This window comes from Salarias fasciatus, chromosome 10 (genome assembly GCF_902148845.1).
Source record: "Salarias fasciatus chromosome 10, fSalaFa1.1, whole genome shotgun sequence".
Taxonomy (NCBI): Eukaryota; Metazoa; Chordata; class Actinopteri; order Blenniiformes; family Blenniidae; genus Salarias; species Salarias fasciatus.
Genome location: NC_043754.1, coordinates 15,971,825 through 15,997,299, shown reverse-complemented (window position 1 = coordinate 15,997,299; position 25,475 = coordinate 15,971,825). Strand labels below are relative to the sequence as shown.

The window sequence follows — 25,475 nt, the reverse complement described above, 5'->3', positions numbered from 1 at the left end:
GTGAAAAAAAATAAAGATCTGAAAAGCACAACAATCTACGTGTTTCAAAACATGGACTGAGCATGAAGACGAGCAGAGACGAGCCCTCCTGGACCCTGGAGGAGATGAGATAATAACCGATTACTTGACAGGACCTGTGTCTCCTGCAGCGCAAAGACTTATGGGAAGTAATTTCCTTGCACTTTTCTTTGGACTAATTATGGATAAAGCTGTAGTTTGTAGCTATTTGGCCACATGTGTATGCTATCTTGTTTAAAGCGTGATGTAATTGTTCCAACTCCATGAGTAAGACGGTGTGGTATGTTGCATGATGTGTGTCAGTGACTTGTTAATAAAGTCAGAGTTCAAAGATTGCCAACAAACTCTCAGGCTCCTACAAAATAAACAGCAATGACTGCATTTGGAAGTGGTTTAAATATATAAACACACACCCATTTGTGGCCCTATAGGGAAACTACACTGTTTTCAGCATTTTGAGTGTTTCTGTTTGAACAGATATTTTTTAAAATGTCGTCCGTTAAGCTCAATGTTGTTTCGTCCTGTCACAGAGTGGGCTCTGAGAACTAAACACACCACCAGGCTCAAATTAGACAAACATTGATTGCTTTAGTCAAAGTAAATGCAAGAAATTCCAACACAAAGTCCTGTGGCAGGACACAAGCGGACCAAAGCAGACCCCGGCCCAAACTGAGGGCTTTAGTAGCCACACAAGCTTGACGATACACACCGGACAATGATCAGGAGTAATGAGGGGAGGAGAAGAAGCACAGAGGTGGACACAGTAAAGAAGCAAATGCACAGAAAAATGCAAGGGTATTGATTCATGAAAAAAGTGGCCTGGGTCGGTCCCCCTGGGTATGGTCATGGCCCTCTGCCCGAGTGGGTGGGGTTGGCTCTTGGGCTCTTGGTTCTGCCCGCCCTGGGCGTCCAGTGCCCGGGGCGGGCAGGGGCCTGCTGGTCTTGGTCCTCTGGAACCTGGGTCCCATGGCTGCTGTGGGTCCTGGCTGGGGCCTTCTTCTGGACCGGTGCGTGGACGTCTGCCTGGGGGGTGGCTGGCATCTGGGCTGTGGGACGGTCGCCGGTTGTCTGGGCCCTGAGGGCCTCTCCAACCTGCTTCTGGTCTTCTCAGGGGTCAGAGGTCATATATGCATGATCATTGTCACATTTGCATGATCACACTGACCTTAAATCACTCTTCATATCCTGCATGTGGACTCAGTCACCTTGTTGTCTTGTGGTGGGATCGACTAATGGCTTTGTGTATTAGGCCTCTGTCGATATTAAGTGAAAGACCGTTGAAACTTGGCACCTCTCTCCAGTCTTTTTGTTTTATTGTTGTTTGCTTGTTTGTTCACTTGTTTATTTCCTTCACTCTCTGTCTCTCTACCTGTCTTTCTGTCCCCCTGTCAGGTCCAGCAGTATCATGTATCAGTATTCAAAATCAATAAAATAAAGTAAGAAACCATGTTATCAAGAGGAGCTTTATAGTTATAAGCTGCTATTGAAAGAGCAAGCCTGTCTTGCACATTACAGCTGCCAGACCTTCACTCTGCTGCTTTGGTGATGGACAAGGACAAGTAAAAAAAAAAAAAAACTAATCTAACTTCATTGAAAGATGATCTCTGGCTTGAGGGGCCCGTTGGGGGGCCTTTCTGGTGATTGTCTGCATGTTATCACTGTGTATATGGATGGATTTTTCAGAGATACATAAGTTTTCTCCCACATTAAACATCGATGGTCATTTCTTTTCCACACCCAGCGACATTAGTGGCATTACGTCAGTCTGGTGTGCATCTGTCCTGGGAAAAGACAGTTTCTATAAGCTCAGAGTAACAGAGACACATTGCTTCTCTCTTCACTTAACACACCTGAGAAGACAGAACGTTGAAAGATTTGCAAAAATTACTCAAATGGATTTTTTCAATGCTGCTCTACAGGATAACATCACGTTTGTGCGCCCTGCATATTTTATATTAAGTGGTTTCTTTGGCATACCAAATATTAAGTATTACTTTGTTTTTCTCTTTTTTGCTTACAGTCTTTCATTCGTTGGAAATGTAACTGTAATGACTGTTCTCATGTTGGATCACACGTTAAGGAGTCCGAAACATATTGCAGTTTTTAATCTGGCATTGACAGACTTGTTAAGTAGCTCTGCTTTTGTGCCAAAGGTTATCGATACTTTTCTGTTCGACCATCGCTATATTTCCTACAATAACTGTTTGACCTACATGTTTTTCTGCTTCACTTTAGGTTCAATGCAGTCTCTTAATCTGGTTGCACTCTCTATTGACAGACTGATGGCCATCCTCTATCCACTGCACTATCAGGTGAAGGTGACGCACAGATTCATGCTGTCTGTGATCGCTATTTTCTGGCTCTACTCTGTTATATCCATTCTGATTCTTGTTGGTCTTATCACGAGACTTTCTTTCTGTTCGTCAGTGGTTATCAAGAGTTTCTTCTGTGACCACGGTCCTGTGTACCGACTTGGTTGTAACGACGTCACTCCAAGTCGTGCAATGGCAGGTATCTTGCCAGTTGCTATCATTGGGATTCCACTAGCCTTTATTGTGGCCAGTTATTGCTGTATTATTCATGCTTTATCAAAAATTTCTACAGTTCAGCAAAGAGTGAAGGCCTTTAAAACATGCACCGGCCATATTTCTTTAGTGGCATTATTGTACTTGCCAGCCACTATTGTGTATTTATTCGGGTCCAAAATCCAATTAAATGCTAGAATCATCGGTTTGTCCTTGAGTACTATCATCCCTCCCACTCTGAACCCAATCATTTATGTTTTTCAGACTCAAGAAATCAAGGAATCATTGAAAAAGTTGCTGAAAGTCAGGGAGCAGTCCAAAATCACAGCAAAGAATTAGTAAACTTATTAACACACTTATTCATGCAACTTTTATCTTTAACACTATTATAAAATGCATTTTCATTGCAATGCAAAAGAGGTAGTGTAATTCAGTTCAAAGGTTTTTTTTTTTAATTGAGATGCAGATATGTGTATTCAGTAAGCTGAAGCTGTAATTTGGAATGTTTCATACTGTGCGGTGTGGCTTCTGACATTCAGAACAGCTGGCATTGACTGAAAATGTTTAACTCCCATCACTGAAAGTCCAAATAGAGTTCTGAAACCTTTGAAAAAGAAAACCAAACAAACAGTGACTGTGACTGAGGAGCTTGTTGAACTTGTAACCTGTTTTCCCTGGAGACATAACTTATTTTGTGTGAACAAGATATTACACATACTCTCACTGTGTATCGAAGAGGACTTGATTATCACAGAGACTACACTGGGAGAGCACTGCTCCTCTAGATTGGAGGCGTTCGCCTCCACAATGAGTTGCTGCTCTGAGTCCAGGACAGTCAGGACGGGGGTGGTGGTGAACACCTCCTTCAGAAGAGAGAACACCCTCTCCTCCTCTGGACTCCAGTGAAACTTCAACTGTCTTCACCTGTCCTGCGAAGACGTCAGACAGTGCAGGGGGAACTTTACAAAGGAACCAACAGGCGCTGGATACAACATCTGTGGAATCAAAGTTGGCCAGGGCTCCAGATTTCTCATTGTTAAGATCTGCGGCTACAATTTATATTAAAGTTCCTTATTTTGATCAAGTAGTGTTCTGTTTCTGATTCCTGAATTATATATTGGGTGATATAAATGTTCAGTATATTTGCTGTAGATTGCAGATATCCATGTTTTTATTTTATTAATCAGCCAAGACATATGATATATCCACCAATATCAGATATCGGCGGATATATCGGATATCAGATTTTTTTTCAGCTCGGTATTGGCGCCAAAAACCCCATGTCGGTCGAGCTCTATTTGCATTTGCAACTTTCAGAAGAAAGAAAATCTTGCGAGAACAAACCTGCTATACGGCACTCATACTGAAGTACAAGTATAAAATCACGTAAAACAAAAATGAAACCCTCGCTAGCGTTAGCAACGCCACCCTTAGGTGCTCACGGAAGGCAGAACCAAAAAGACAGAAAAAACCTTTGTCTGATGAGCAGAAAAAAAGGAAACACACGGGGGGCGGGGACGTGACGGACAGACGTGGAGAACAGTGAGCTTTCACAGGAGACCAGTAGGGGGAGCACGAGAGCAACAGTTTCATAGTTCTGCTTTAACACTTGGAGAGGTTCCATTCGCTGGTGCTTTCATTTCAAAATTATACAGGCGGCGGTTTGCTGTTGCCATCAAAACACGTGAGAATCCCATCCACTTCCACACCGTGCACCACATATCCACACCAACTTCAGCAAATTTTCTCACTTAAATTTGTCAAATGCAGCACACCTACTGACAGGACCAGTCAAAACTCCTGTGTCAGAGTCAATCACCACCGGGAGATTTCTGATATTGAGCGACTGGCTTCATAGAGTCAGATTGTGACCAGCTTAAGTGCAACACATTCACCAACATTACAGGAGCTCAGTAAATGTTATAACAGAAGGTCTGATTGGACATGGCACTTACACAACTCACACCTTTTTACCAACACATCACCCAGCACTATCCAATTGCTCCCACCACTCCGAATTCCACGCTTTCATCTGGTTCAGCCTTTTGAGAGCGGAGCATTGACAGACCAAACGCCCGGACAATGCCATGCAATTACAGCAACTGCTCATTTGGCGGCGCTGTCGCTTCAAATGGACACTGACCAGACAGGCAGAAGAAGAAATCCAGCTCATTTGATTGGTGTGGACCGAAACTGGAAGTCCCACTCCAGCAGCCGGCTAGTTGTTATCAGCTAACGGCTAACCACAAACAACCGTGATTGATAGTCTTTTGACCATCTTTCAGTGAGCGCCTGCACTTCCTCATGACTCCATGTCTTCCCACGAGACAGTTTCTGTTTTCTAACTTTGATCATCTGCTTCTTCTGACTCTTCTGAATACTCCCATAGTCCACTCTGAGACAGGGTGATTCAAGGGGTCCAGAGTTCACCTGAAAGCTCCAGATATGACTTCAGGGGAAACACGCAACAATGATTAGGATTTTCCCAGAAAGTCCTGATTTGGTCTAAAATCCAGATTTTACAGGGCTGGTGTGAAAAGGCCTGAAGTTCTTTTTTTAGATGACATCTTGCATGAATTCAACATGGTTCTTGCACAGAACTTCATTTGTGAGCCAGAGACATCCAAAGGGTGTGACTGATGGTGGTATCTTGACCTCCTGTGAAAATAAAGTTTCCTTTATTTGTTTCTCTTGGGGAAATTCTTTTGCTGCATTTAACCAATCCCATCCATACTTAAAGGTGCATTAAGGAGTTTTTCAACTTTAAAAATACTTATTTTCCACCATAAATATGTTTCACATTTTTAATGATGTGTACAATGTGCCCTGACATATTCATTGCAAGTACCGCTAACAGCGCTAAATTGCTACTTGAAAGTTGCAGTGCCGGTCCGGCACCAGAATTTTTTTGGGGAGAATTTGAAAGGAATGATGTAATGCGCGCTCCGGCTGGCCTGATTGAGTTAGGTTTCGTTTTGTCTGCCATTACTCCGCCAGATGCTTAGTGAGCAACAACTGAGCAGGAGCTTCCAGAAAGTAAGAAAAGACTGGCTTCTCGCACTGCCACAGCTCCAGGACAGACTCTACCCAGTAAAAGAAACTAAAATTTTACTCGAGCGCTACTAAAAGAGCGAGGAAGGCGTTCCGCTCTTCCGTGCACGCGAGCCACAGGCATGAGTTTTTCATTAAGCCGCATTACGCCCAAGGCCTGCAGGGGCCGCTGTTTCGCATAAAGCGTGCAACCTCCTTAATGCACCTTTAACTTTAACTATCTTAACCGTAACCGTAACTTTATTATTGACATAGTCAATCAACGGATGTCTGAGTGATAACTAGAAATTCCCGCTGGACAATATGGGATTCACAAATTCTCAAATACTCCATCTGGCTGGAGTGACTATGCCCCTGTAGGCAAATACACCACTTCCATCCTTCTTCCACTTGGCAGCAGGTGAACTTTGGACACAACTCCATCCAGCCTCTCCAGGACTCAGCGAGGCCCCACATACTTGTCCAGTTTAAGACATCTGCCCTTCTTATTGTGGGACTTGAATACCTCACTAAGTCATCCACCTGAAATGAAATCCTTGGGAGCACACAGCATACTCCCCTTTTTGCCTTGTGTTGTCCTTGAAAGTTGAAATCTGGTGAACTTATGCTCAGAATCATGACAGAAATAATCAAAATGGGATTCGGTCATCAATTTGGAACCCCCTTACCAGTGCACATTTCCCCTTTTGCATGTTACAAAGGGCTTACAGTCACTGAAGTAGCTAACAGCTGGACGTACAGCAACCACCACAGTGGCATTACGTCAGGCTGGTGTGAAGCTGACACAGGGGAAAAGACAGCACTCATAAGTGTAGACTTAAGAGTCAGGCTGCTTCTCTCTTTCTCAAAACACCAGACAGAACAGGTGGGAGAGAAAGAATAGCAAAAAGACCTGACATGGATTTTTTCAACGCTGCTCTAAAGGATAACATCACATTTGTGCGCCCTGCATATTTCATAATAAGTGGATTTGTTGGTATACCAAACATTAACTCTTACTTTGTTTTTCTCTTTTTTGCTTACAGTCTTTCATTCATTGGAAATGTAACTGTAATGACTGTTATCATGTTGGATCACACGTTAAGAAGTCCGAAACATGTTGCGGTTTTCAATTTGGCATTGACAGACTTGTTAAGTAGCTCTGCTTTGGTGCCAAAAGTTATTGATACTTTTCTGTTCGACAATCGCTATATTTCCTACAATAACTGTTTGACCTACATGTTTTTCTGCTTCACATTAATTTCAATGCAGTCTCTTAATCTGGTTGTGCTCTCTATTGACAGACTGATGGCCATCCTCTATCCACTGCACTATCAGGTGAAGGTGACGCACAGATTCATGCTGTCTGTGATTGCTTTTTTCTGGCTCTTTGCTGTTATATCCATTCTGATTCTTGTTGGTCTTATCACGAGACTTTCTTTCTGTTCGTCAGTGGTTATCAAGAGTTTCTACTGTGACCACGGTCCTGTGTACCGACTTGGTTGTAACGATGTCACTCCAAGTCGTGCAATGGCAGGTATCTTGCCAGTTGCTATCATTGGGTTTCCACTAGCCTTTATTGTGGCCAGTTATTGCTGTATTATTCATGCTTTATCAAAAATTTCTACATTTCAGCAAAGATTGAAGGCCTTTAAAACATGCACCGGCCATATTTCTTTAGTGGCATTATTCTACTTGCCAATCACAATTGTATATTTACTCGGGTCCAAAATCCAATTAAATGCTAGAATCATCGGTTTGTCCTTGAGTACTATCATCCCTCCCACTCTGAACCCAATCATTTATGTTTTTCAGACTCAAGAAATCAAGGAATCATTGAAAAAGATGGTGAAAGTCAGGGAGCAGTTCAAAATCCGAATGAAGAATTAGCACACTTATTCATGCAACTTTTATTTTTAACACTATTAAAAAATACATTTTCATTGCAATGCAAAAGAGGTAGTGTGATTTAGTTCAAAAGGTTGTTTTTTTTAAATTGAGATGCAGATATATGTGTATTCAGTAAGCTGGAGCTGTTTCCGACTGTGTGGTGTGGCTTCTGACATTCAGAACAGCTGGTATTGATTAAAATTTTTTTTACTCCATCACTGAAAGTCCAAATAGAATTCTGAAACCTTTGAGAGAGAGAGAAAAAAAACCCATAAACAGTGACAATGATTGAGGAGCTTGTTGAAGTTGTAAACTGTTTTCCCTGTAGACATAACTTGACTTACTTTGTGTGAACATGATATTACACATACTCTCACTGTGTATTGAAGTGGACTTGGTTATCACAGAGACTACACTGGGAGAGCACTGCTCCTACCTCTAGATTGGAGGCGTTCAGCTCCACAATGAGTTGCCGCTCTGAGTCCAGGACAGTCAGGACGGGGGTGGTGGTGAACACCTCCTTCAGAAGAGAGAACAACCTCTCCTCCTCTGGACTCCCGTGAAACTTCACCTGTCCTGCGAAGACGTCACAGAATGCAGGGGGTCCTTTACAAAGGACCCAACAGGCGTTGGATACAACATCTGTGGTGTCAGTCGGCCAGGTCACCAGATTTCTCATTGTAAAGATCTACATCTATATTTTATATTAAAGTTCCTTATTTTGATCATACAGTGTTCTCTTTCTTTTTCCTGAATTATATATTGGGTAATATAAATGTTCAGTATATTTGCTGTAGATTGTAGATTTCCATGTTTTTTATTTTATTAATCAGCCAAGACATATGATATGTCGGACATCAGATTTTTTTTTTTCAGCTCGGTATTGGTGCCAAAATTCCCCATATTGGACGAACTCTAATTGAAACAACCAAATAAGATAAAAGTGTTCACATGATACAATTAAAATGAAATCAGCATTTAGTCACATTGTTGTTTGTCCATGCAACTTTAGCTGTTGGTTGAAAATTATAGTTACTAGACGTAACTGCAGTTCTACGAGTGTGTGCTTGCCCACCTCTGGGCTTTGCTTTTGGTACCCTCCTTTGGCGCCAGCCAGATACTGAGAAAGATCAAATGAGTTGCCGTGCCAATCATGCCCGTGCGCTGGCGCACGCCCCGCCCCTCTCCAAGAGGATATAATCCAGCGGACCCGTCTGCTTTCCCTTCTTCAGATCAGCTCAGGAGAACACGGAAGCAGTCCAGCTGGGCTAGCAGGTAGGTGGGCATACACACACTTGTAGAACTGTAGTTACATCTAGAAACTATAATTTCTACTTCGTGTGATGCTTAGCCCACCTACGGGCTTCACTATTGGTATCCTACCAAGACGGAGGCCGTAGGGATTAATGTACTCCCAGCTGGACAGGCTGACAAGATTGGTGCGGAAGAGGAAGCCGGCAGGCCATACATCCAGTACAACCACACCAAGCCCCCAAGACACTGACGTCAAGCACCCTCGCACTGAGGCACTGACATGTGTCCAATAAAAACCGTGACACACCGACAAAGCACACACACAACTGTCAGGGCTCCCAGAGTCACACCGGCAGACGGGCAAGACCTTCGCCGCGGTCTGAAGTCCCCCAGGGAAAACAGCAGCCGGCCAGGCCAGGAACCAGTCCACCTACGCGACAGGACCCCTATCTCCGCGTAAGACCGACATGGCCACAGAATCGGGGCACATATCCATAAGATAGGAGCTCACGAAAGTAGATGCAGAAGCCCAAGAAGCAGCTTGGCAGATGTCACCCACTGTGACACATCTGCACAGAGCCGCAGAGGCTGCCAGACCAGGTGAGGAATGGGCACGAACCACCGCCGGCGGCAGGCGGTTTTGTGCCTCATAAGCTGCCGTAATAGCACCACCAACCCAGTGGGCAAGGCGCTGGGAGGACAGTGGAACTCCATGGCCCCTGGCTCCGAATCCCACAAACAGCTGGTCCATAGTGTGGAAGCTAGCTGTATGCTCAACGTAACAATGCAGAGCTCTGACCGGACACTGCAACTGCAGCCACGGATCGTCCAATGATGAACCAGGCGAGGTGCAAAGCGCCCTGATCTGGATCACTCTTGAATGAAAATCCGAAGTGATAACCTTGGGATGAAAGGCCAGGTTAGGCCAGAGATGAACCAATCCACCATCCTGGCTGAAGGACATGCAGGAGGGGTGGACCGACAGGGCGCAGAGATCCCCGACCCTTTTGGCAGAAGCCACAGCCAAATGAAGAGTAGCCTTGAAGGAGAGAAAACTGAAGCCCGCCTGCTCCAAAGGCTTGAAGGCCACCCTCCCCCACCCGACCATCCAGCACAACATGGAGGTCCCACGGGTGAACAACAAGTCTAGGGGGAGGCCTAAACCTACACACCCCACGCAGAAACCGCTTCACCAGCGGGTGGCTGCGTGCCGAAAAACGCCCGAAGCCAGCGTGGCCCGTCGTAGTGGCTGATGCAAGCATCGCAAGGGTGGAAGCACTACTATCCAGCAAACTTTGTAGGAACTCCAGAACCCCGCCTACGGCGCAGGAGCCGGGGTCCACACCCCTTTCCACCATGACGCGAAGAGGCACCACTGAGACCTGTAAGCCCTGATAGAAGAGGGGCCCTGGGCCCTGGCACTGTGGATAGTGGACACCACGGCCGGGGGGAGATCGAGCCCTGCTAGTCTCACCCTCTCAGCATCCAGACCAGGAGTCGCCTGCCCAAGATGACCCCCCCCGCTTCGAGTAGGGCATCGGGTTCATCCTTGAAAGTTGAAATCTGGTGAACTTATGCTCAGAATCATGACAGAAATAATCAAAATGGGATTCGGTCATCAATTTGGAACACCCCCCACCCCCCCACCCCCCCACCCGTGCACCTTTCCCCTTTTGCATCTTACAAAGGGCTTACAGTCACTGAAGAAGCTAACAGCTGGATGTACAGCAACCACCACAGTGGCATTACGTCAGGCTGGTGTGAAGCTGACACAGGGGAAAAGACAGCCCTCATAAGTTTGGACTGAAGAGTCACACTGCTTCTCTCTTATTCAAAACGCCTGACAGAAGAGATGGGAGAGAAAGAATAGCAAAAAGACCTGACATGGATTTTTTCAACGCTGCTCTAAAGGATAACATCACTTTTGTGCGCCCTGCATATTTTGTAATAAGTGGATTCTTTGGCATACCAAATATCAAGTATTACTTTGTTTTTCTCTTTTTTGTTTACAGTCTTTCATTCATTGGAAATGTAACTGTAATGACTGTTCTCATGTTGGATCACACATTAAGGAGTCCCAAACATATTGCGGTTTTTAATCTGGCATTGACAGACTTGTTAAGTAGCTCTGCTTTGGTGCCAAAACTTATTGATACTTTTCTGTTCGACCATCGCTATATTTCCTACAATAACTGTTTGACCTACATGTTTTTCTGCTTCACATTAGCTTCAATGCAGTCTCTTAATCTGGTTGCACTCTCTATTGACAGACTGATGGCCATCCTCTATCCACTGCACTATCAGGTGAAGGTGACGCACAGATTCATGCTGTCTGTGATCGCTTTTTTCTGGCTCTTTGCTGTGGCAGTGATTCTCACTGCAGTCGGCCTTCTCACGAGAGTTTCTTTCTGTTCGTCAGTGGTTATCAAGAGTTATTACTGTGACCACGGTCCTGTTTATCAGCTTGGCTGCAACGATGTCACCCCAAATAATGCCATTGGACGACTAGGTACGACTCTTATTCTTTGGATGCCATTGATATTTATCTTGTTTAGTTATTGTTGTATTATTCATGCTTTATCAAAAATTTCTACGTTTCAGCAAAGAGTGAAGGCCTTTAAAACATGCACCGGCCATATTTCTTTAGTGGCATTATTGTACTTGCCTGTCTTATTTGTGTATTTATTGAGGGCTAAAATCAGTATAAATGCTAGAATCATTGGCTTGTCCTTAAGTCATGTCATCCCTCCCACACTGAACCCAATCATTTATGTTTTTCAGACTCAAGAAATCAAGGAATCATTGAAAAAGTTGCTGAAAGTCAGGGAGAAGTCCAAAATCAGAACAAAGAATGAGCAAACTTAAAAAACGCAGTGTGATTTAGTTAATAAGTGAAGTTTTATTTTGTTTTTTCGATTAAAACTGAGATGCAGACATGTGCATTCTACATAGTGAAGCTGTAATTTGTGATTTTATAAACTGTGTGGTATGGCTTTTGAGAGTCAACACAGCTTCTATTAAAAAAACAACAACAAAGAACAGTGGCCATGACTGAGGAGCTTGTTGAATTTGTAACCTGTTTCAACCTGTAAATATAACTTGCCCAATTTTGTGTGATCAAGTTTTTACGTAGACTCTTGCTGTTTGTTGAAGTCCAGTATTTCAGCAGAGCGATGTTCTTCTCTCAGTGAAGTAAGTTTTAATGTTCAAAAATGAATCCCCATTATTAAGTAAAAAGAAATATAAATGTGCAAAGGTTGTGAGGCCATGGGCCTCTTATGGCTCACATCACCATCATCATGGATGATGGAGCGAGATTGTAATTACTCAATCCGTAATGTCAACCAGCATGCAGACAATGTAAAATGAAGTACTGACTCAGTACAGAATCATATGGGACTGTCATCGTAATACTACACATTCATCTGCGACTCTCTGATTTGGCATTTTTCCTTTTCTTATGACTGTGTACCATCTCGTAGGATTTCAGATTTGGAATGACCACGCTTAAAAAAATACAATTATTTATTTTTTTTCTACTTTGCATTCCAATGATTCTCAGTCACTTTATCCTTCAGTTAAAAGTCATGCAATTTAATGTAAAATCCACAACTAAGTCAAAGTTATGAGCCACAGGTTGCGCTCCAGTGTCTTTTCATCGTGAATGACAGAACCAACACACAGCGCATCTGCACTCTGTAAATCAGTCTGTCAAAATAACAGCCAGTGTTTGTCCTCTGCAGGCTCTGTGAGCTGCAGTTCATGTGAACTTCATTAGATTTTGATGTAGACTGTCATCTCACACCTGATGAGTGCTTGATAAGCAGTGGAACAGTGGACTGAAAGACTTCCTGGGCCTCTCCAGTGATCTGAACTGCTACACAGATTTCAGAGAGGTTTTTAGTAAGAACTGGGCCACCTCTCTCCCACCGCGTTGTCCTTATTCTGACACCATCGACCTCTTGTCAGGCCAACATTTTCTGCCTTTACTGTTTCCTGTCTTATTTTGAGGGCTCATGCTGGGTGATCGTCTTCACATGGAGATTGCAGTATACGCTGGAGCTCAGTTCTGTGTCATGCTGCCAGTCCGTCTGTGTTCTTGGTGTCAGTCATTGAAGCATTCTGTTCCGAGATCCAAGTTTCATATTCCTGACCCGCATTACTTAAACTATGATTTCACGCAGCCATTGAGTGATGATCTGATTCCGACTCTCATCTACACAACTAACACACTGACTTTTTCATGCATGACATCTCTGCGCGCAACAAACTCTATCTCCCCCTTCCCCCGTTTTAAAATAAAGAAGGATGTTGCCAAGTCACCTGCTGTGTCCGTGTTCTGTTCTTTCAGAAATGAAAGAGCCTGACTCTATCTTGTCAGTTAAAATAAAGATGAGAAACTCATATTGTGGTGAAGTGCGCTCTCATGCTTGTTCCTGTCAATGTTATTGCTGTAGCAATTTGAATCAGTTGAAGACTTATTGATGCCATTTGGACTCCCTGATAATAAGGATTTATAATTGTTTCATCTAGAAGTAGCGAATGAGTGGATTAATTTCTTGGCATCTCTAAACCATTCTGATGTTACGAACAGTATGCAGGTAAATGAAAGCAGTCCTACAGACTTGTTTAAAGTCGAAGTTCAAGGATATGTATTGTTCACAACATCCTCACTGGACCTGGAGGTCAAAGGTCAAAGTAATATAATCCAGAGTTACTATATGTTTCGATATTGTCTCTTCTATATTTGATTCTGTTTCATCAACTCTAAAACACCAAACGCCATGAAAACTCCAAACAATTCAGTGCTACTCTTGGATGACAGGCAGTGTGAGTGGACTAAAAAAAAAAAAATCCAGATTCTCAAAATGAGGAAACATTTTTTTGGCCACATCAAAAAATACAAAACAAAAAATGGTAAATCAACTAAACTTAAAAAAAAGTCCCCTGTAGAGTGAAAAAGAAGATATTGGTCCAACACAAAAAATAGCTCTCCTCACAGCTTCACCTCCGGACTTCATGCTGGTCCTCTCACATACATTAATTTTGTACCTCACACACAGACAATGGCCGTCATTTGTCAAACGATCTTTCAAACGGGTGTACATCTGAGAGGTGAGCTCAACATACAACGGAGCCCGCGTGGCATTAAAGAAACTTTTGTACCTCGCAGATCTCAGTGTTTGAATGATTGGGCGTTGATAAATGCCGCAGTTGAGTTTGATTATCATTGACATGTTACGTCCTGAAACATTCATAGTTCAGAAGCCCCGCCCACTGAGGTCAAACACGGAAAAGGAGCAATTTTGGCAAAATAAGAAGGCTTTCCGAGCTGGAAATTGATCCTCTCATGTCGGAGGTGGAGGTAAATCAGGATGAGTTCTTTGGAAGAACAAAAACTGGAATTAAAGGAGAATAGAAAAACACTGTCCGGTTGAAGATCATGGCAGCAATGAACAGCATCGCCTGGACGAACGGACACCGGCTGAGGTCTGAACAGATAATAGGTCCTGATATTACAAAAAATTAGGCTGACACACGGTATACTGCTTAGATTTTTATAGTTTCATTGAAATATGTCTCAGAGTCAGACAGCAGCGGTACTTGCGGTCAAGTCTCCTCCCCACAGTGGTGAAGGTCCCACCAATACACAGACACCCAGTACCGGACCCGGTGCCGGGCATTACCTCGGACCGAACAGGACACGGGACTGAGCGGACCTGGGAATCAAGCCACTGAGGGCGGTGCGTGCCATCCGCTCCCGCCATTGCTGGACCGAGACCGGCCGTCACCACGGCGGAGATCCTGGAAAGATAAACAGAAAGCTGCCATTCATTGGCCGCAGTAGTGACCAGGCTGGAGAAAATCAATAATCAATAATACTCTGAACAAAAGACAATAGAAACTTTAATAAAATGTTTGACTCAACTTCCACTGTCTGTATGTAATCTCCCTTTAGCTAGTATGTTATTTTCTAGGCTGCTGGCATCACATCACTGATTGAATAAATCATTTGCTAACTTTAGAATATATTTACATTTCAGTAGCGGTTCTTCAGGTCTTGTCTCCTCCGTCCAGCCTCAGTGGAGCCTCTGCTGGTTCCCACATCGAGTCCTCTTGTGGCGCCAGCGCATCAAAAGTAACTCTATCAGCCAGTGCAATAATGTGTAAAACTGCACAAGCCAAAATAAAGTCAAAAGTCACATCTTTTCAGGACTGAACAGCAAAGTTTTACTTCGTGAGTGCTTAGTCCACCTACGGGCTTCACTATTGGTACTCTCCTTTGGCGCCAGCCAATCACTGAGACAAGTCTCAAACGGACGTGCCAATCCCCTGTGCGTGCTGGCACGCTGCCACGCCCCTCACCAAGGGTATATCACCAGCGCCTGCGCAACGCACTCCCTTCTTCTTTCTCAGCCCTTGAGACTTACGAAGCCATTCAAGATCAAGATGCAAGAATCCAAGACTGACAAGCCGACCCGCGAAATGCTGCATTGGGCGTCGGACCTTTCTCCTGCCACGGCTGCGGCACAACGCTCCTGGAGCAAGATCACCACGAGCGCTGCTTCACCTGCCTGAGCTGGCAGCATCAGCGCCAGCGAGCATCCTACCCCACCTGCCTTGCCCTGCCGCCCAAAGAAGCTAAGCGGCGGGTGGCATTCATGGGCGCCATCTCTCCGATCTCCGTTCCAGACGACGCCGGTGAGGACTTCTCTGCTCTTGCCGATACGACTGGGCCGGAGCGGGCGGAGAGATCAACAGCAGCAGCAGCTCTTCCGTGTCGGAGAAATCCACGCGGCACGATGATTCCCTCTCCACCTTCTCCAGAGCCACTTCCGCCACTGAACGTACCGGCCTGGCGCTCCCACCGCAGCCACCGGAGCTTGCACTTCACACTTTGCACTCGGGCTGGCAACCCAGTCAGGGACTCGGTCCCGGACTGCGGTGCTATGTCCTGCCGTGCCATCATTCCAGGCCAACGTGCAGCGTGACTGGTGTACGCCGTTCACCGCCAAGGGGGCGGTGAAAGGCTACCGTGAGTATTACTGCGTGGACGGCTGGCTGCCTGTCTCTGGATCAACGGAAGCCGCGGCATGGCCAGCACCCAGCTTGCCACGAGGCACCTGTGGCTTGGCCTCTCCTCCCTCTTGGAGTGGGACCATAGGGGAGTCCTGGGCCTCCCCCTGTCCACCTCTTCTCTTTTTGGCCCTGACATACAGGTCATCATTGAGCGTCTCAAGGCGGCGGCCCGAGACTCTCAGCAGCTCGCCCCACACCTTCAGCCCCGTCGTGCGCCAAACGTGGAGCGACGACGCCCTGCGGAGCAGCAGAGGTCTGCCCCTTGGAGTGCCCCGGCGCCTCGCCAGGCCCGCTCATCCAGCCGGTCCTCCTCCTCCCGGGGCTCCAACCAGCCGAGACGGTCCCACGCTCCCGAGTCGCGTAGCGCCCCATCTGCTCCTCCTGCTTCTGTTGTTAAAAATGTTTAAATTAAAGGCCAACAGGCCTGTTACATCTCTGAAGAGCAACAGTCCCTCCCTTCTTACCGCGCTTGCATGACTGAAGCATGCCGAGCCCGGCAGGGCTTTCTCCCTCCCTCCCTCCCACCGCTGTGTCATAAAGTGCGTGCGGCATCGCCCGTGCGCCCCGGCATGCAGCTGCCCTTCGCCGTGCCTGCCTTACGGGGCAAAGCGGAGCGCATCTCCGGCATGCACACCGCTTCCTCAAGAGAGGAGCGCATCGTGCCCGGCGCTGGGCTCCTCGCTTCGTCACCGGCTCTCTCTCCCCAACGGTTTTGCCGCGCTGCGACCGTGGGAGCGGACCATAGCGGCGGTCCAGGCCCGCAGGCACTCTCGCCGTGCGCAACGCGCAAAAGGAGCGCCTCTGACGGCTTACCAGCAGCTCACAAGCGCTCCAGGCTGTGTTTCCCACCTGCGTCTCCCTGTGTGAGCACAGCGGAGCTTCAGGGTGCTGGAATTACGTCGGCCTGTGTCCCCGCCATCGTGTGTTCGGACCCCGGTGTCATTTGCGAGGTTAGCGGACCGAGATGTCTCGGGATCACACTGCCTCCACCAGTTTCAGCTTCAACAAAGCACTGGTTCACGGCCCTGGGGTGGCCGCCCGCGCTGCTTCTTGGGATGCTCCGTCCGCAGCCCTTTCGCCGGGGCCCCCCCATCTCCCGAGGCCAGGAGGGCGGGTGGGCCGCCCCCCCAGGCCTTGGTCGTGGTACAGTCGATGACGCTCCACTTCCTGACATGGTGTGTGATGCTGGCTCTCACCCTCACTGTCCAGGACACTGAGATGCAGTTATGCCCTGCAGTTCGCGTATCGCCCGCCTCCTGTCAACGGGATCCTCCATACGCGGCTCACATGCCCGCGGGGGGGCCGCTCTCGAGGCAGAGGTGTCCTCGCTCCTATGCCGGGGCACGGTAACAGAGCTGAGCGCGGAGGAGACCCATTTGGGTTTTTACTCAACCTACTTCCTGGTTCCCAAGAAGAACGGCGGGAAGAGATCCATTCTGGACTTATGGGTCCTGAACACTCATGTGTCCACCAGGAGGTTCCGTATGCTGACGGACAAACACCTACCGGAGGGCGTCCGCCACGGGGACTGGATGATGTCAGTCGATCTCACAGATGCCTACTTTTACATCCCCATTCTGAGGAGGCACACGCGCTTCCTCAGGTTCGCCGTGGGAGACCAGTATTTCCAGTGCTACCGGCTCCCCTTCGGCTACTCTCTTGCTCCTCGCACCTTCACCAAGTGTGCCGAGGCCGCGCTGGAGCCCCTCCGTCGTCGTGGTCTGAGGATTCTCACCTACATGGACGACTGGCTGATACTAGCGCATTATCAGCAGAGATGGGAAATAACGACGTGCAAGTAACGAAGTAATGTAACGAAGTACATTTTTTTGGTATCTGTACTTTACTGAGTATTTATTTTTCTGAGTACTTTTTACTTGTATCCGCTACATTTTAACACAAGTATCTGTACTTTTTACCCCGTACATTTTCAAAACAGGCTCGTTACTTTTAATGCACGACGATAAAAAAAAAAGAATTAAAAATGTCTTCGCAGGCTCCGCCAATCGTATGAAACATTACTCACGGTTCCATGCATAGCAACTTGTGATTGGCTCTCTGTCCATGATCGTTCTTTTCATTGGCGACAGAGACTACACCCACACACACAACTTTCTCTGGCGGCAGGCTTCAGGTAGCACGCTAACTCACTTCAGTAACTTCAATGAGAGATTTGTTAATGTGAGGAGGACTATGGAGCCCAACTAGGCAGCGACATGTCCGACACAGAGAGCAGGACAGCAAAGTGGCAGCGGTAAACCCTGACGACGCCATGCCATGCTGGAGGACAAGCCAGGCGAACGGGACGAACAGGCCACTGCCCCCCCCCCCCCCCCCCCCAGGCAAAACATTCAAGGGATATGAATACTTTTGCAAGGCACTGTATGTGTTTGTAGAAAATATAACACTGAATCAGTATCTAATGTAAATCTGAAGTAAGAGGTCGACGCAGTTTGTTTTTAATTTCTTCCTGTGATTTATGATGCACAGAATTCAGTCTGCTTGGCTGACCCAGGCAGCTCCCGACGAATCTTATTCATTGTGCCAAGGATGGTGGTCTTCCATGGGAGGAGTTGTTTGGCGAGTGCCAGAGACGTGAAGAAATTTATCTGTTGTTACCGTTCTGCCTTTGTCCCAAATCGGCTCCATCAGCTTTATCACCACATCTTCTCCCACTCTCACTCCCTTGGCATGGCTGGGGTCTTTCCTAACATAGAGGATCATGTTGCACACATATTTAGTCTTCAGGTCACATGCCACCCAGAACTTTATCCCAACCTTGTCTGGTTTTGTTGCAATGTATTGCAAGAAACAGCTGCGAGACTTTGTTGGGAACAACTGTTTGTCTATAGTGATGTGCCTGCCTGGATTGTAGGACCCAATGCAGTTTGCAACAAAGAAACTCCAAACATGGGAGATTGCGGGTAACCTGTCAGTCTCAACCGGGTCCCAGTCAAACCCTGGGAGTTACATCATAATTTGTGATGGTTAAAAAAGTTCATTGTGTTTGGAAATCTGTTTGGAATCTGTTTGGAATCTTCTCTGACAAACTCAGGAGGAGATCTCAAAGTAGTTCCTGGCTCTTTTCAAGCCTCCCCCTCCCCTTCAGAGGAATGCATGACCCAACTAGCTGGAATCTGGTATCAGCTGTATTTACAAATGAAAAGAAGGGCAAAGAGTGGCCGTTGAGTTGCGCATTTAAAAGCAGGGACCATTTTGGCCCCTCTCTGGCTTTCATAGGTAGGCCAGAAAATCCTGGTATTCCTAGTGCTCATGCAAGAAGCTTGGATAATGTGAAAAGTATAGGTCCTAAAACAGAACCCTGTGGAACTCTGTGCTGAACATTAGTCTAAGCTGACGTGTCATCAATAACGTGAACAAAGTGTTTTAAACCTGCTCAGTACTTCATCTTTTAATCCCGATAATATGTTCCAGGTCATGACAGAAACGATCAAAAAGGGCCTCGGTCATCAATTTGCAGCCTCTTTACCGGTGCACATTTCCCCTTTTGCAGCTGGATGTACAGCTATCACAACAGTGGAATTACGTCAGGCTGGTGTGAAGCTGACACAGGGGAAAAGACAGCACTCATAAGTTTGGACTTAAGAGTCACACTGCTTCTCTCTTACTAAAAACACCTGACAGAACAGAAGGGAGAGAAAGAATAGAAAAAAGACCTGACATGGATTCTTTCAACGCTGCTCTAAAGGATAACATCACGTTTGTGCGCCCTGCATATTTCATAATAAGTGGATTTGTTGGCATACCAAATATCAAGTATTACTTTGTTTTTCTCTTTTTTGTTTACAGTCTTTCGTTCATTGGAAATGTAACTGTAATGACTGTTCTCATGTTGGATCACACCTTAAGAAGTCCTAAACATATTGCGGTTTTTAATCTGGCATTGACAGACTTGTTAAGTAGCTCTGCTTTGGTGCCAAAGGTTATTGATACTTTTCTGTTCAACCATCACTTTATTTCCTACAATAACTGTTTGACCTACATGTTTTTCTGTTTCGTTTTAATTTCAATGCAGTCTCTTAATCTGGTTGCACTCTCTATTGACAGACTGATGGCCATCCTCTATCCACTGCACTATCAGGTGAAGGTGACGCACAGATTCATGCTGTCTGTGATCGCTTTTTTCTGGCTCTTTTCTGTTACAGAGACTCTCACTGGAGTCAGTCTTATCACGAGAGTTTCTTTCTGTTCGTCAGTGGTTATCAAGAGTTATTACTGTGACCACGGTCCTGTTTATCAGCTTGGCTGCAACGATGTCACCCCAAATATTGCCATTGGACTATTAGCTACGACTTTTATTCTTTGGATGCCATTGATATTTATCTTGTTTAGTTATTGTTGTATTATTCATGCTTTATCGAAAATTTCTACAGTTCAGCAAAGAGTTAAAGCCTTTAAAACATGCACCGGCCATATTTCTTTAGTGGCATTATTCTACTTGCCTGTCTTATTTGTGTATTTATTGAGGTCTAAAATCAGTATAAATGCTAGAATCATTGGCTTGTCATTGAGTAGTGTCATCCCTCCCACACTGAACCCAATCATTTATGTTTTTCAGACTCAAGAAATCAAGGAATCACTGAAAAAGTTGCTGAAAGTCAGGGAGAAGTCCAAAATCAGAACAAAGAATGAGCAAACTTAAAAAAAAGCAGTGTGATCTAGTTAATAAGTGAAGTTTTATTTAGTTTTTTTCGATTAAAATTGAGATGCAGACATGTGCATTATACATACTGAAGCTGTAATTTGTGATTTTTCAAACTGTGTGGTATGGCTTTTGAGAGTCAACACAGCTTCTATTAAAAAAAACAACAACAAAGAACAGTGGCCATGACTGAGGAGCTTGTTGAATTTGTAACCTGTTTCAACCTGTAAATATAATTTGCCCAATTTTGTGTGATCAAGTTTTTACGTAGACTCTTGCTGTTTGTTGAAGTCCAGTATTTCAGCAGAGCGATGTTCTTCTCTCAGTGAAGTAAGTTTTAATGTTCAAAAATGAATCCCCATTATTAAGTAAAAAGAAATATAAATGTGCAAAGGTTGTGAGGCCATGGGCCTCTTATGGCTCACATCACCATCATCATGGATGATGGAGCGAGATTGTAATTACTCAATCCGAAATGTCAACCAGCATGCAGACAATGTAAAATGAAGTACTGACTCAGTACAGAATCATATGGGACTGTCATCGTAATACTACACATTCATCTGCGACTCTCTGATTTGGCATTTTTCCTTTTCCTATGACTGTGTACCATCTCGTAGGATTTCAGATTTGGAATGACCACGCTTAAGAAGATACAATAATTTATTTTTTTTTCTACTTTGGATTCCAATGATTCTCAGTCACTTTATCCTTCAGTTAAAAGTCATGCAATTTAATGTAAAATCCACAACTAAGTCCAAGCTATGAGGCAGAGGTTGCGCTCCAGTGTCTTTTCATTGTGAATGACAGAACCAACACACAGCGCATCTGCACTCTGTAATACAGTCTGTCAAAATAACAGCCAGTGTTTGTCCTCTGCAGGCTCTGTGAGCTGCAGTTCAAGTGAACTTCATTAGATTTTGATGTAGACAGTCATTTCACACCTGATGAGTGATTGATAAGCAGTGGAACAGTGGACTGAAAGACTTCCTGGGTCTCTTCAGTGATCTGAACTGCTACACAGACTTCAGGGAGGTGTTTAATAAGAACTGGGTCACCTCTCTCCCACCGCGTTGTCCTTATTCTGACACCATCGACCTCTTGTCAGGCCAACATTTTCTGTCTTTACTGTTTCCTGTCTCATTTTGAGGGCTCATGCTGTGTGATCATAGCCTTGTGAACCAGACCGGCCCACTCCTCATCCACATTGGATTTGGACTTGGGCTTAGTCTGGACAGGAGCCCATTGAAACTTCTTGCAGGGGGTGTTGGTTACTCCTTTGACTGACAGCGCACTTCCAATCAGCGCTTCAAAACAAATAAGTCATCAAAATGTGTTCGCTTCTCTAAGGGTTAGCTTTAGCTCATGAGCTCTAGCTTCCCTACACGCAAAGATTCGCGAAAACTTCTTTTCCTGTGAGAAACTCACCAAGCGCAGACTCTTGCTCTTGCTTGATTGTTGTTATACTTGGTGTTTGGGCTTTACTTTACTTATTGCAGCTTTCAGACGATGGTTAAAGTCCGTCAACTCCGCTATGCGCAGTGATGATGTCACTTCCGGTTCAGCCACAAGAATTCACCAAAAAAATTTGAAAACAAAAAGCGGCAACGCTGACTGACTCGGCCGTTCACGACCGACTGAAATCCCCTTCTATGGGCTCCTACCCAGACTGAGCACAACTCCAAAATCCAAACACAGATGAGAAGTGGGCGGGGCTGGTTTACGAGGCAAGTGTGATCATCTTCACCTGGAGATTGCACTATGCGCCGGACCTCAGTTCTGTGTGATGTTGCCAGTCCGTCTGTGTTCTTGGTGTCAGTCATTGAAGCATTCTGTTCCGAGTTCTGAGTTCCACATTTCCAACCCGCATTACTTAAACTATGATTCCACGCAGTCATCGAGTGATGATCTGGTTCCGACTCTCATCTGCACAACTAACACACTGACTTTTGCATGCATGACAACATCTCTGCTCGCAACAAACTCTGCCTCCCACTTCCCCCGTTCTAAAATAAAGAAGAATGTTGCCAAGTCACCTGCTGTGTCCGTTTTCTGTTCTTTCAGAAATGAAAGCGCCTGACTTTATCTTGTTAGTTAAAATAAAGATGACAAACTAATATTGCGGTGATGTGAGCTCTCATGCTCGTTCCTGTCAGTATTATTGCTGTACTTTGAATCAATTGAAGACTTGTTGATGGCATTTGGACACCCTGATAATAAGTAATTATGATTGTCTCATCTAGAAGTAGCAAATGTGTGTATTCATTTCTTGGCATCTCTCAGCCATTCTGATGTTGCAGACAGTATGCAGGTAAATGAAAGCCCATGCTGCCAGAACCACCCGCTCATACACTGGAGGTGAGAACCCTAACAGACTCACAGCAGTCTCAACCGACAAGGCCAGCAAAGAAAAATAAATAGTGTTGGTGTGTGTGTGTGGCCAACAGGTCAAAGGTAAAACCTGGGTGGCCTGCCAGAATCAAAATTGCACTACTGTTTGGTTCCACTGCAGTCCCAGCCTCGCATACTATGTCTGGAAGTGGAGCGTCAGCGGCTGTACCATGACCATGGCCGAAGGGGCCGGCCCACCCGTCCTCCCGGCCTAGGGAGACGGGGGGCCACCGGCGAAAGGGCTGCGAACAGGGCGTCCAGAGAAACGGCGTGAGCGGCCGCTTTCGGGCCGCGCACCAGCGCTTTGCTGAAGCTGAAGCCGGCGGAGGTGGCGTGATCCCGGCACATCTGGGGCCACTAGCCTCGCCAATGATGCCGGGGCCCGAGTGCGCAGTGGCGGGGACTCGGGCCGGGATAATCACAGCGCTCTGGAGCTTCGCTGTGCTTAGGCAGGGAGCTGTAGGCAGGAGACGCAGTCTGGGGCCCTTGCGAGCTGACGATTCATCAGTGGAGGCGCTCTGCGCGTGCGTAATGCCAACAATGCCGGGGTCCACATGCATCACGGCGGGAACGAGAGCCGGCATGATCCAAGCGCTCTGAGGCTCCATTGTGCTCACGCAGGGAGATGCAGGCGGGGAGCACAGTTCGGGCCACTTATGGGCTGACAGAGAGTCACCGGCAGTGCCCCTGATGCGCGTCCTGTGCGGCGAGAGGGCATGCGAGCCCAGTTCGCCACTACAGTTCACTCCCGCGGCCGCAACGCGGCGGAACTGCAGCAGAGGAGACGCCGGCGAGGAAGCGGGAGCCGAGTGTTGAGCGCTACACGCTCCTCTCTTGAGGAAGCGGTGTGCTGGCGGCATAGCATAATGCAGCGGCGGAAAGATTTGGTGGAGTGAGCACGGTGGGGTGAATGCCGGAGGCACGCTCTGCACAGCTCTGCCAGGCGGCTGCGGCTGAGGGCTGCTGCATGTCAGGAAGCCCGGGCGCCACTGCAAGCGCACTGCTCACCTCACCACTCCGCTTTATGGCATAGCGGTGGGAGGGAGAGAGAGAGCTCTGCCGGGCTCGAGATGCTTTGATCGTGCAAGCGCGGAGAGACAAGGAGGACTGTTGCTCTTTTGAGATGTAACGGACCTGTGGAAGCAGGTTGATGAGCGGATGGGGCGCTCCTCGGCTCGGGAGCGCGGGGCCGTCTCGGCTGGTCGGAACCCCTTGAAGACGAAGACCGGCGGGCAGCTGAGCGGTTCTGGTCAGGCGTCACGGTGTCCCAGGGAGCAGACCGCCGTCATTCTGCAGGCTGCCAGCGCTGCAGATTCGGCGCACGGCGTGAGTGAAGGTGGGGGGCAAGCTGCTTGGAGCCTCGGGCTGCCGCCTCCAAACGGTCGATGATCACCTGGATGTCTAGACTGAAGAGGGAGGAAGTTGACAGGGGAAGCCCCAAGATCCCCCTCTGGTCACGTTCAAGCGAGGGAGGAGAGGCCAAGCCACAGGTGCCTCATGGCAAACTGGGCGCTGGCCATGACGCGGCCTCCGTTGATGGCAGTGGCGTGACACATGCGCATCAGGACCTCGGCCGTGTTCTCGATCTCCTCGATGTCCTCCGGCGATAGGTCTGACCATGGCAGAGCTCATCGATGGAGCCTAGGAGGAAAGTCATATTGTTAGCCAAGGTGAACACTTGATTTCCATTTGCATAACCCCGGTCCAGGAAACCTGCAGGTTTCTGAAAGTGCTCTTTCAGACGGCAGCATGAGTTTTCCGCCAGGCTACGGAGTGGAGGTGGGAAGCAGGCAGAGCCTCACAGAGTCCTCTATCATAAGCACTCCGGAGACAGGCGACCAGCCGTCCACGGAATAGTACTCACGGTAGCCCTTCACTGCCCCTTGGCGGTGAGCGGCGCACACCAGTCACACTGCACGCTGGCCTGGAACAATGGCACAGCGGGACACAGCACCGCAGTCCGGGACCGAGCCCGCGACTGGGTTGCTAGCCCAAGTGTGAAGTGGCGCTGCGCTGGCTCCAGTGGTTGCGGTGTGAGCGCCAGGCCGGTGCGCTCTGCAGCGGAGGTGAAGAGCCCCGCGAGGTATTCCACCGGCTCACGGGGGGCACTCATGCGGCTGATTTTTGAGAACGTAGAGAGGGAATCATTGTGCCGAGCAGATTTCTCAGAGCCTGAAGTGCTGTGGCAGCTGAGGAGATCCCCACCCGACTCGGCCCAGTCAGTGAAGGAGGCGGGAACGGCGGTGAAGTCCGCGCCGGCGTCGCCCGGGCCGGAAGTCGGTGAAACGGCGCCCATAAATGCAGCTCGCCGCTCGGATTCCTCGAGCGGTAAGGCGATGCAGGCAGGGCAGGATGCCCACTGGTGGTGATGCTGCCAGCCCAGGCAGGTAAAACAGCTTTTGTGGAGGTCTTGCTCCAGGAGCGCTGCCCCACAGCTGCAGCAGGTGAGAGGCCCGACGCCGGATGGCGACAAGTCACGGGCCGGCTTTTCCATCTTGAATCTTCTGATCTTGATGTAAGGAAGTGGCTTCGAAAGTTTCAAGGGCTGAGAACGAAGAAGGAAGTGTGTTGTGCAGGCTCTGGTAATGTACCCTCGGAGAGGGGCGTGGCAGTGTGCCAGTGCG

The 25,475-nt window shown here is 47.2% G+C and overlaps 4 protein-coding genes across 4 annotated transcripts; all 4 read left to right on the top strand.

The window, feature by feature from the left end:
- Positions 1-1,910: 1,910 nt before the first annotated feature.
- On the top strand, positions 1,911-2,882 carry LOC115395503 (olfactory receptor 6C4-like). Its single transcript, XM_030101075.1, has one exon. It carries the CDS (start codon positions 1,911-1,913, stop codon positions 2,880-2,882), a length of 972 nt encoding a protein of 323 aa, XP_029956935.1.
- Positions 2,883-6,491: 3,609 nt separating this feature from the next.
- On the top strand, positions 6,492-7,463 carry LOC115395545 (olfactory receptor 6C4-like). The gene has a single exon (XM_030101121.1). It carries the CDS (start codon positions 6,492-6,494, stop codon positions 7,461-7,463), a length of 972 nt encoding a protein of 323 aa, XP_029956981.1.
- Positions 7,464-10,601: 3,138 nt separating this feature from the next.
- On the top strand, positions 10,602-11,582 carry LOC115395718 (olfactory receptor 6C4-like). Its single transcript, XM_030101352.1, has one exon. It carries the CDS (start codon positions 10,602-10,604, stop codon positions 11,580-11,582), a length of 981 nt encoding a protein of 326 aa, XP_029957212.1.
- A 7,897-nt stretch (positions 11,583-19,479) lies between these two features.
- LOC115395717 (olfactory receptor 6C4-like) lies at positions 19,480-20,460 on the top strand. Its single transcript, XM_030101351.1, has one exon. It carries the CDS (start codon positions 19,480-19,482, stop codon positions 20,458-20,460), a length of 981 nt encoding a protein of 326 aa, XP_029957211.1.
- Positions 20,461-25,475: the final 5,015 nt, after the last annotated feature.